General features: G+C 56.4%; 1 protein-coding gene across 9 annotated transcripts in view; it reads right to left on the bottom strand.

Moving 5' to 3' along the window:
• WNK2 (WNK lysine deficient protein kinase 2) overlaps nt 1-11,364 on the bottom strand; it is a 126,063-nt gene extending 114,699 nt beyond the window's left edge. For 8 of the 9 annotated variants that reach the window (XM_076008515.1, XM_012747149.3, XM_076008510.1 and 5 more), the window contains exon 1: nt 10,684-11,364. In XM_076008515.1, the coding sequence (XP_075864630.1) occupies nt 10,684-11,364 (681 nt within the window). The remainder of the gene's footprint in view (nt 1-10,683) is intronic. The other variant, XM_076008512.1, reaches the window with a different exon arrangement.
• Between the last annotated feature and the right edge of the window lie 684 nt (nt 11,365-12,048).

The following is a 12,048-nucleotide window of genomic DNA, read 5'->3' as shown; positions in this document are numbered from 1 at the left end:
ATTTGAGAAATGGTCCTTTTGGCTGCTAGGCCCGCACCTCACCACCTGCTTGTTTCCTGCCTTCAAACACGGTTGTGATGCCTGAAGCTGTGGCAGCCCCACTGCAGCCCTGAGGCGACAAGCAAGACTGGGGACAAACTGCCAACATGGCCGAGGGGAACAGAAGAGAGCAGGGAAAGCCCCATGCCCCAGCCGATGATGCTGAGCAGCCGCAGGGACCTCGACTGGCCACCTCCAGATTCGAGATTCCGGGTATGACCAAAGGTCAGCATCGTTTACCGCAGCGACCTCGCAGCTGAGAACTGTCCCAGCTCACCCACCCAGGAGCAAGCAAGCAAGCACACACAGAGCCAGGAGAGCAGGGGCCTGAGGGGACAGCGGGCACGGGAGGGTCCTTCTAGGGCAGCTTCCAGCCCAAGACAGGCTGGGCGTCTCATGGGCAGCACCAGCTTTCCAGATCAAGGCCCACCAATGGCACCACCTCTTAACAGGACAGGGAGGCCCCCACAGTATTTGCAATGGTGCCAAGAAACACTGCTTCTTGATCACCAGCAACCCCTCACCAACAGCCAAGCTGGATACCGACAGTTGGCCCGGAGCCAGCCCTGGCCCACAGGACATGTGAAAAACCAAAGAAAAGAAGGTGGGAACCCAATGCCTCCCACCCTCCCCTTCCCCCAGGAGCTTCACAACACAGTGGACATTTTAAAGGCTCTGAGAAGTTTTGCAACAGCAATGCCTGCCTGATCCAGCAGTCCCCAAATCTATCTAGTGATAGCCCCCTCACTGCAGCCACTCTCTTAATAAAGGGGACACAAGAGCACAAAGACCAGGAATAAACTCCAGAACCACAGCCTCCTCTCGCAAACCAATGGCTTTAAGTGATGCTCTAGAAACAAGATTTTCAAAGCTGTGACCCGGTGACTGCAGCTGTATTTTTTTTAAATAGGTCTCACTCTTGTTGCCCAGGCTGGAGTGCAGTGGTGCAATCACAGCTCACTATAACCTCTAACTCCTGAGTTCATGTGATCCTCCTGCCTCGGCCTCCTGAGCAGCTGAGACTACAGGTGTGTACCTCTACACCTATTTTTTTTTTAATTTTTTGTAGAAATAGGGTGTCACTATGTTGGCCAGATTGGTGTCAAACTCCTGGCCTCAAGTGATCCTCCCTTCAGCCTCCCAAAGTGCTGGGATTACAGGTGTGAGCCACTGTGCCTGGCACAGATACAAGAAACATGTGTGTGAACAAGACCTAGAAGTAATGTGCAAAAATAAAAGTAGTTGGTGTTCACTTGGATTATGGGTGATCTTTTTTCATTTCTACAAACTTCTTCAATGTAGCTATTGCACTTATTTTTAGAGACATTGTAGGTTTACGGAAGGACTGAGCAAAAAGTACAGAGTTCCCATACACTACCTCACACCACACATACGGTTTCTCCTATTATTGGAATCTTGCATTAGTATGGCATACTTGTTATAATTTGCGAACCAATATTGACACATTATTATTAACTAAAATCCATGGTTTACATTTAGGTTCACTCTTGGTGCTGCACATCCTATGGGTTTTGACAAATGTATGATGACGTGTCCACCACTGCAGTATTGTACAGAATAGTTTCACTGCCCTACAAATCTGCATGTTCCTCCCTCACTCCCCACGTCCCCCAGGAACCACTAATCTTTTCCCAGAATATCACAGAGTGGGATCATACAGTATGTACCCTTCTCAGATTGGCTACTTGTGCTTAAATATGCATTTAAGGTTCCTTCATGTCTTGTCACGGCTTGAAAGCTCAATTCTTTTTAGCACTGAATAATACTCCATTGTCTGAATGTGCCACGGTTTATGTATTCATTCACCTGCTGAAGGACATCGTGGTTGCTTCCAAGTTTTGGCAATTATGAGTAAAGCTGCTATAAACATCCGTGTGCCAGTTTTTGTGTGGACATAAGTTTTTAAGTCCTTTGGGTAAATATTAAGGAGCAAAATTGCTGGATCATATGGTAAGTGTGTTTAGTTTTTTAAGAAACTGTCAAACTGTCTCTCAGACTGGCTACACCATTTTGCATTTCCACCAGCAACAAATGAAGGTTCCTGTTGCTCCCCATTCTCACCAGCATGGGGCGTGGTCAGTGTTCTGGATTCTGGCCATTCGAACAGGTGTGTGGTGGGAGCTCACTGTTGTTTTAATCCGTAATTCCCTGACGACTTATGATGTGGAACATCTTTTCATTTGCGCGTTTACCATCTGTGTGTCTTCTTTGATAAGGTGTCTGTTAAGGTCTTTGGCCTATTTTTTTTTAATCTGGTTGTTTTCTTATTGTTGAGTTTTTAAGAGTTCTTTGTATATTTTGAATAACCGTCCATTAGCAGATAAACCTTTTACAAATATTTTCTCCCAATCTGTGGCCTGTCTTCTCTTGACAGTGTCTTTCACGGAATAGAAGTTTTCAACTTTAAGTCCAGCTCCTTCATTCTTCACAGATTGTGTCTTGGTACTATATCTAAAGTCACTGCCAAACCCAAGGTCACCTAGGTTTTCTCCTAAGTCACCTCCCAGGAGTTTTATAGTTGGGATTTTACATTTAGGTCTACAATTTGAGTTACTTTCTGTGAAGGGTGGAAGGCCTGTGTGAGTCATTTTTTAGCATGTGGATGTCCAGTTTTTCCAGCATCATTTGCTAAGAAGACTATCTTTTCTCCATTGAACTCCTTTGCTCCTTTGTCAAAGATCAGTTGACTCTGTGAGCATCCATTTCTGGGCTCTCTACTCTGTTTCATTGATCTATTTGTCTGTTCTTTATCAAACCACACTGTCTTGATCATTTTTCTTTTATTCTTTTCAAAAAATGTTTAATATATATTTAATGAAAGCTAAATTAAATTAGAGGTAGTATTCCAGGGAATACTTATCATTCAACCCTCCAGGAAAAGATCTGGATTTGAAAACTCCTGGAAGCAGGAAAACTTGCAGATAACATTCAGGTTGCCAACCTCCTCTGTCCTCACCCCAGCCTCTCCACCCCGATGGGATTCCTGAAACACAGCCCTGGACTGTCTATAGCCAGAGGCAGATCTTAACTTATTTCTAAAAATCCCAGCTTAATTTATTTCCAAAAATTCACACCCTTTTCCTTATCTGCATGTCCATCACCAAGGCAATAGCACACAGGTGCTCACAGCTCCTGGGCAGGGAGACAGGCAGCCTCAGGAAGCAGCCTGTAGGGTCAGTGTGCTCTCCACTGCACATCTCTGCTGTTGACAACTATTTATTTCGCAGGGGGGAGCGAGTGGGGTGAGAAGAGGTGGACTTGAAGCCCCTGTGTGTTCAGGTGGAACGCACTTCTCTCGGTAGTCCTCACAGCCTGTAAAGGTTGGCTAGCACCAGCCACACTGCAAAACTGGGTAAACCAAGGCTCACAAAGGCAGGTGCCTTCCAACAGCCATTCACTGGGAACATGGCCCACTTACCCCCAGGGTGTCTGTGTGCACCAGGGCTGGGACAGCCAGGAGCTGTGAGGGCAGAGTCCTGCCTGGCTGTGAGGCTCTTGACCCCCCTCCCCTCCACCGCAGGGACACTCACACCCCAACACAGCTGCTCACCAGGGAGGACCACACTAGGGACCCAGACACACAGCCCAACCCTCTGCTGGGCCGGGTCAAGTTCTCCTCCCCCTAAGTGGTGACCTAAAGCTCAATACTGTCAGCTTGGGTATCTTCCAGATGCAGCCTGAAGCCAGGCCCAAGCCACAGGCCCTGAGAGATGTCTATAAGATGCCTGCAAGACGCCTATGGGCTCAGAAGAGCTTAAATACAAGCTGTCCTGAAAAGTGAGTGACAGACAAGGGATAAGCCTGGCCAGCCCAGCCCCACCCAGACTGTGCACGGCTGTGACAAGGAAAGGGGACAAGGAAAAAGATAACTTCCAAAGGAAGGCACATTTGTCCTTAAAGTGCAGCTGCAGTTCCTTATTTTGACTTAGCTTCTATGAATTGTGTTTTAAAACAGTTCTGGCATCACGGAGCCACCCCTTCCTGACCCTGGGACACCCCTCTGGGCAGGGCTGTGGGCAGCAGGTCCCTCCCTCCTGGCCTCCGCTGTGGTGCAGCCCTGGCCCATCCAAGGGCTCCTGGACTTCCCCACCTGGGCTCACAACACAGGCTCTGCTGGGGAGACCCTGCTCCCCAGGAGGACCACTCTTGGCTGCCTATAGGACACTCAGATTAAGGCCTGCTCTTCCCCTAAATCCGCCTTCCTTATCTACCTCGGAGGAGGCAGCCACAACCTTCCAGGCCCAAAACTCTACCGTCATCTCGATTCCTACCCCCTCTACCCTCAAATCCAATGTGCAGCAAATCCTGTGCTCCCCACTTTCAAACACACCCAAAATCCCACACTCCTTCCTACCCCAGCCCCCCCCAAGGTAGGGGCCCTGTCGTCGTCCCTCAGCGGGGCAGTGGCAGTTGCCTCGTCGCTGGCTCCCTGCTCCCACCCTTATCCCCAACATCCTGGCAGCAGCCAGGGGCAGCCAGAGGGACACTGTCCAAACCACAGCTGGCTCCCACCCCTCCTCTGCTCAGACCTCCCCTAAGGTGGCTCTTGCCTCTGCCAGCGAGGCCAAGTCCACGCCACACCTACAGGCCCCCCCGCACCTGGCACTCCTCCACTTATATGGGCTCCTGCCTCAGGACCTTTGCACAGGCTGTCCCTGCCTCCTGGTGTCCACACGGTTCATTCCACCACCTCCCACGGGCCTCTTCCTGAGGACTAGGCTCTCTCCCCACCATGGCATCCCACTGGCCCACCCAGTATACTCTCAGGTCTCTTGTCCGCTCTATCTCCCAGGGTCGTGGTCTGTCCTGTTCACTGCAGTGCTCCGGGGCCTGGAAGGCATGTGCTCAACAAATGCTCACTGAGTCACTGAACACACCAGACCGTGCTATTGAGCCCTGGTCACAAGACTTACCTGGCCTCTGGAAACTTCCAGAACATCTGCTCCCTCTCCTTCTCTAGATGGTATCTTCTGGCTAGCAGTCCATCAACAAAGCTTTGTCCCACCTCAGAGTGAGCCCCCGACCATCCCCTGGAAACATCGTGGCGGGCAGGCCGGGGGACACACCTCTCACAGTCACCAGACCCTCTAGGGCCCGCGGAGCTCATCGTGGCCTTGGCAGCTTCTTGTCCTTCAAGTCGAACACTAGCACAGCGCTGTCATCCAATCCACGTCCTCACAGCCCAAACATCCAACCGTGTCCTTCGTGTTTCTGGCTTGGGATCTGGGCCACTCTTGCATGTCCTTGGCCTCGTCCAGCCCCGATGTGTTCCCAGCCCTCCTCTCCCTCGCCACGAGCTGGTCTACATACCGTTCCCACCTGGGACTATCTGGCAACCCCATGGCCACCTCTAGGTCATCTGGGCCTCAGTTTTATCCTCTGGAAAACAAGCCACCTGGAGGAGGACCCAGGATCAAGCTCACAGATGTGGGCCGTCCCATGGAGCAGCCGGGTGCATGTGGCCATTTGTGCCCATGTTTAGGATGGGGAAAACTAAGAACCCAGACGCTCAGCTGCTCCAGCCACATTCTAGGCACTTTGCAGACCATGTGGACACAGACCACAGGACAGAACACTTCCGCCACCACAGAAGGCTCCAGTTCTGAGCTGCAGGAGAGCATGTCCAGCTACCCTCTCAGGCCTCCTAACATGTCAACAGGGTGTGAGAAAACAGCAGCCTCAGCAACAGCAGACCAAATGAGCAGTGTGCGAGCCCTCCACATGCCTGAGCTGGTCCTGGGGTCCTCGCTGTGGGGCTCAGAGGGCAGCACAGGCGACCTAGCCCTGAATCGGGCTCAACCAGGCACCCCCAAAGACACGACTCGGCCGCAGGAGTACCTGCTTCCAACAGAGAATGAGCCATGATGCCTAAGCCTCAACATGCCCCGGTGGTGATGACCAGCAGCCCAGGCTGCTCATGACATCATTACTGCCAGCACAAACCTCACCACCATGGGAGGCAAGAGAGGAGCCTCTAAGAGCTGGGGCGCCCACATTTCTGCCCCTGGCAGGAGGGAGGGAGAGCCTGCCTGCACAGGCCTCTCAGGAAGCTTCCTCCAACTTCTCTTGCCAACCAAACCAAAACCGTGGTCAGCGTGGCGTATAAAACATCTCGCCCACGAAAACAAACTCAACATTGGCATCCAAGTGATTTCAAATTATAGCTCTCCCAACAAAAGTAAGCATTAGGGGATTGAAAAACAAGGGGTGACCGCCAGCCAAATCAGGCTGAGCCTTCTCTGAGCATCCTGCCCTAGCAAACAAGCAAGCGCCAGCCCCCTGCCCTGGGCTCAGACGTCAGCTTGCCCCCTCCTGTCTGTCCTTCTTCTCCCCATGCTGCCAGGGTCACAGCTGAAAGCAGGTGTGGCTGGTGCCCAGGACTCAGGTTCTCAAGTCCTCCCAGGGTGTGTGCCTAGCTTACCTGCAAAGGGGATGAGAGCCCGGCTGCTCGGTAAGGAGAGCGAGCTTAACGTTGGCACCAGTGGGGCTGCCTTCAGCTATGGGAGAAGCTGCAGGGCAGCTGGGCTGTCCCTGAAGGACAGTGAAAGGACCCATCCGCTGGGCACAGGCAATACTCAGCAAGCCTCTGTGGGTGTCACTCACTGTTGGGCACAGGCAGATGGACAGGACACAGAGATATCCAATCGGGCTAGTGAGTCAGAAACACACTGCTCCTTGAGCCTGACCCCCTCCAGGCAGTACAGAGCAGCAGGAGACCTGCTTCATGACCACACGGCCCAGGGACCTGTGTCCCTGTCCCTGGCTGGCAAGGCTCAGGTGGGTGGGGCAAGCGGCAGCCCCCATGGTCTTCTTTAGCATCACAGTGCACTGCCAAGGCCAGCAAGCGCTCAGGGACAAGGACTGAACACCTCCTAAAGGGAGACAGACCCCACACTGGGGGCCCCAGGCACCATCCCAGGAAACTCGGGTTCCAGCCGAGTTCCAGCTGCAACAGCAGCTCCCGGTGTCCTTCTGCAGGGACACGGTGGCACAGAAGGCCTGAGACCCCAAGCCCCCTAAAAGTAGGGGGATGCTGACAGGGATGGGGTGATATCAATGAGGGGGCGAAAACCAAAGCTTCCTCCAGGTCCTCAAGGGAGACACAGCAGAAACAGGAAAGGCAAATCCAGGAAAGGCAAATGGGCCACCTTTGACGAGGCTTCTGGATGCTGGTCTGGGGTCTGGGCTGGCTGTGTGTTCTCAATTCAGTGACCCATGGCCAGCTCAAAGGTGGCAGCAAATGAGAGGAGGAGCCCTGAGCCACATGGGACAGTGTCAGTCCTGCAACCCAGGTAGCCAAGAAGAGTGAGGATGTCATAAAAGCTCAACACCACAAGGGGACGGGGACAAGGCTGTGCTGACCCAAAGGGTGGCCATGGCACCATGCCAGGCCCCTCCTCATTGCCATGCTTTGGCCACACCCAAGTTGCCCCACACTGACAGGACAGGGTCCGTGGGGGACCAGGGCTGGCCAAAGACGGCCACAGGAACATGGAAAGTGTGAGACAGGACGAGAGCAGGCGATTCTGGGTGCATTTTACTTCCTTCCTTGTTACTGCAACGTGTTCTGGTGCCAAGAATAAAAGTTCATTCAAAAGAAAAATGACAGGGAAGTAATATTTTATGATGTTTCCCCCAAGTTCAAGTTTCAGTTTTGGACATCTGGAGAATTCAGAAGATAAAACATCTCACTGCCCTTCGATGTGAGATAAACATAATACTCTCTCTACAGAGGTCTTTCAACATTAATTTATCAAAGGAAATCAGATGTCCTCTAAGCCAGGGTTGCTAGGTCCACAACTGAAGCGTTTCCCCCACTTGGCGGGGAACCCTGGAAAAAGCAAGTGATGCGTCTCTCATCTCCCAAGGAGGCCAGCAGAGGCCCCGGAAGCCCCAGCCTGCTGAACATGGGAACAGGAACAGAGTCCAGGCACCTAGGCAGACCGGAGGGGGCCGCTGCCCGCTGAGGTGCTTCTGGGGAAGAGAGGGGCGAAGGCCGAGAGAAATTCCACGAAGCTCCCTGGCTAAAGGCAGCACTCTCATAGTCCCTGCTCTACCGTATAAACTGCAATTCCCAGGAGCCTCCAATTCCCAACACCTGGGAATGCTGGTGCCAAGGTGCAAGACGCCCATCTCCACACTGTGGACTAAGGAAGCCCCCTCCCGAGGACAAAGCCAAGACACGTGCAGAAGGAACACCCACCTGTTGCCCTCCCCCAAGCTCCCCCGTCTGCACAGTGGTGGTTTGTGAGGCCTAACCCTAAGCTCCACCCAGAGGGACACTCCCCTCAAGGACTTTGACCTCCCTACCACAGCCTGTGCCCTCACCTCCCTGCAGCCCTACATCCCATCACATCTCAGTCCAAACGCCCACCAGCCCACCAGCCCCTGCCTCTTGCCCAGGACACAGCAAAGTAGCACCGCTGCCAGCCCCTCCCACAAGCCTGCACAAAGTCAGCCCGTGCCCTGCCCGACACCAGGCTGTGGCCCTCGGCCCCGATCCTGCAGTGCCCCTGACATCTTCCTGCTGGTGACCTTGGAGAAATTCCAATGGGTTCCACGTCCTCACAGTCCTCAACAAGGTTTGTGATGAGGAAGCTCCCAGCACAGGCCTGACACACAGTAGGTCCTCAGCAAAGAGAGCTCTTCCAAGCTGGCCCAGAACCCCTCGTGAAAAACCCTCACAGAGTCTCAGCCCAGGCAGAGGGAGCTGATGCCAAAGGTGCACATCAGCCTGGAGCAAATGTTGGCAGTACTTCTTGTTGGGGGAGGTGCAGGGACAGTTTCCCTGACATCTTGGGTCACCAGTAACATCCCAGCACAAAACAGCACCATTTGGACCAGAAGCCACCTCTAGACTACCCGCTCCCACCTAGGATGGAGGAGTAAAAGACCCCTGGACAGCGGCCAGGCTCCACCCTGTGCCTGCAACAGACAGACCCAGAAACAGAACCTCTTGCCTTTCCTTAAAGGGAATGGGAATTAACAAGCTCTGAGAGTCATATGAGCCAGCAATAACTCAGTGAGATCAGCAGGCTCCGGCTGCGGAGGTCTAACTCAAATCCAGCCTGCTGCAGCACCCCTGGCTCCATCTCCACCCTGCAGAGGCATTTCTCAGTGGCGGCACCCAAGGGCGCTCAGCACGCCATGCGGGTCAGCGGGCAAGAGCAGGAAGGTGGGGAGGAAAGACTCACGCCGTTCACCAAAATCAAGAATCATCTTCTCTCCTTTCTGGATCCTCCCTCTTCTCTGCCTTCTCATGCAGCAGGGACACCCAGCACGCTCCAAGACCTTCAGGCCACAGCCACCTGCTCTACCCACCGCCCGTCCTGCACCATCAAGGCCACCCAGAACCTGTGGGGCCATGAGGGAGGACAGCTGCTCAGTCCCTCCTGAAGGACCCCACAGAACAACACTGACCCCTTCCATGAAAAGCCACATTTCCACGGCAGAACCAAGGGGTAATGGGAGATGAGGCCTCTAGAGCTCTTTGTTTTGGGAGAAAGGATGACAACAGGTCAACACCCACTGAATTACCCCAGCTTGCACACACATGCAGGCCACCCTAGAGGGGCCGGAGAACACAGCAACTGAATCCCATCTCTGAGCCAAAATCGCAGGCGTCCTGCAGTGTGGCCAGTGGCCCTGGAACCCAGCATGCCCCAGCTCGCCCCAGCTCTGCGTCAGGCCTGGAAGGCCGGCTAACTTTACAGGCCAGAGGAGTAGGCTTACACCTCCAGCCAGCCAGCACTCTCCCAGGCTGGCCCATGCCCGACAGCTGCCCCCACAAGGAGGGAGGCCTATAAACACAACACTCCCACCCCCGACTCCCCCGTGACAGGCGCAGTTTCTGCTTCCAAGGCTGGCCCAGGACAGCTAGAGTTGCCATTTATATAATCTTCCAGGGCTGGTGAGGCTGACACAGCCAAGGTGAGGGCAGGGTTATGAGAAATATATGCCCAGAACCTTTGCATCTAAAAAAAAAAACACACCAGCATTCTGCATGACTTGGTGCTCTGAGGGCTCCATTTGTTCACAAAATGGATGTGTGAGAGGTCTTAAAACCAAGTACTACTGATGGCACTTCCACACCTTGCCCAGTGGGCCCCAGGTCCCCACCAGGCACCACCCTTGGGTTACAGACCCCTAGGCTAGAAGCCCCTGCAGGCATCCCAGCTGAGGCACCCACATGGCACAGGACCCAGGCAGGTACTAATTTAAGGGCAGCTCGGAGCTCTCAAACCACCCTGTGTCACTGGACACCAACCTGAGGCCCGACACTGCTTCTACAAAGACACAACGGTCAAGACCACCTGGGTCGGTAAAGTGGGTCACGGGGACTGGAGAAGACGCAACCTGACAGGCACGCCCTCCCAGGGCCCACTCCGGTGCCCACCCCCCACTGTGCGCACGTACACCACACGCACACCAGAGGCCGGACCTCGTCTCACAACCCCCAATCTGCACATGCCTCACACGTCGTCCATACGCCTGGCATACGTCCTGCCGGCCACCCACACACATGGCCCCGCACCCCCAGGGCTGCCTAAAACATGGGACAAGAGCAAGGACGTGCCCAAGGACGCCCTCGCCAACACCCCCTGCGGGCCGGCGCGCCCTCACCTGCAGCTCGCACCAGGCCACCTCCACCCAGGTCTCCGTGTCCAGCCCCTTGTAGACTGTCTTGAAGGAGCCGCGGCCCAGCTCAATGTCGAACTTGAGGAAGCGGCCGTCCAGGGAGGTGGCCACGGCCTTGAGGTCATCTTCGTCGTCCTCCTCCTCCTCAGGCTCATCCCGGCGAGTACGCCCGGGCTCGGGCTCGGGCTTCGCCTCGGTCGGCCCCGCGTCCTCCTTCTTCACGGCCGCCGCTTCCTGCTCCTGGGGGCCGCCGTCGAGGGCGGGCGCGGTTGCGGCTGCCGCGGCGTCTGGGCCGAGTTCCTTTGTGCCCGTGGGCTCCGGGCTGGGGTCCGCCGGGGTGCCGGGGGCGCCAGGCGGCGCGGCGGGGACGGCGGGCGCGGGGGCAGCGGGGCGGCCGCGGGCGCGCTCCGCGATGAGGCGGCGCGTCTTGCAGAGCAGAAGCACCCGGCGCTGCAGGGGCTGCGGGGGCTGCGGGCCCGGCGTCTCGGCCGCCTCCAGGCCCGGCGGCTCCTCCTGGTCCGACTCCACCACACTGCGCCTCAGGAAGCGCTGGGGCCCGGGCCGCGTCGCCCTCGCCCGCGGCTCCGCCATGCCCGCGGGCCCCGCGCCGCGCCCGGCCTCCATCAGCGCGCCGGGGGCGTCCCGGCGGCCGCCATCGCCGTCCATCTCTGCGGGCCAAGGACACACAGGCCCGCGTGAGCGCCGGCTCACCGCACCTGCCGGGGCCACGGGAGGAGACAGCGCCGCCCCCGGGCCTGCGCCCTGCCCAGCCTCGGCCGCAGAGCCCCAAGCCCTGCTCTACAGAGCTGTCTTTGGGGCCCCAAGGATAGGGGCTGCAGACTGGACCTGGAGGCTTAGGTTGGGGAGGAGGGGGACGTACCCAGTTCGGCCTGCCTTGGGCTTTCCCCGGGACCCTGGGAGGAAAGACCTGCTGGGGTGCTCCTGAGGTTCCAGGAGGGGCTGCAGAAGGGACCCGGAGGCCGGCAGAGGGGGCTCGCGCCCTGCCCAGCCGCGGCCCGGGCTGGGGGCCTGCTGCGCTGTCCGGGGGGCGGGGGCTCCCTCCTGCAGCTTCCCACCCCCCCGCCGAAGGGACAGGGAGGCCGAGAGCCGGGGGTAGAGGGGTTGGGGAGAAGGCACCGGCCGGGCGGCGGCTCCACAAAGGACGCGGGCCTGGGGCGCGGGAGGGGCGCGCGGGGAGGGGGCTGCAGCAGCGCGGCGCGCACACAAAGGCGGCAGGTAGCGGGCTCGGCACTCACAGGGCGAGCGGACGCCGTCCATGCCCGCGGCCCGAAGGCCGGGGCGGACGAGGCGGGCGAGGCCGCGCTTCAGGGCCGGGGTCTGACTTCGGGA

Source organism: Microcebus murinus, chromosome 12 (genome assembly GCF_040939455.1).
Source record: "Microcebus murinus isolate Inina chromosome 12, M.murinus_Inina_mat1.0, whole genome shotgun sequence".
NCBI lineage: Eukaryota > Metazoa > Chordata > Mammalia > Primates > Cheirogaleidae > Microcebus > Microcebus murinus.
Note: the sequence above shows the minus strand (reverse complement) of the source record. Positions and strands in the feature narration are given on the sequence as shown.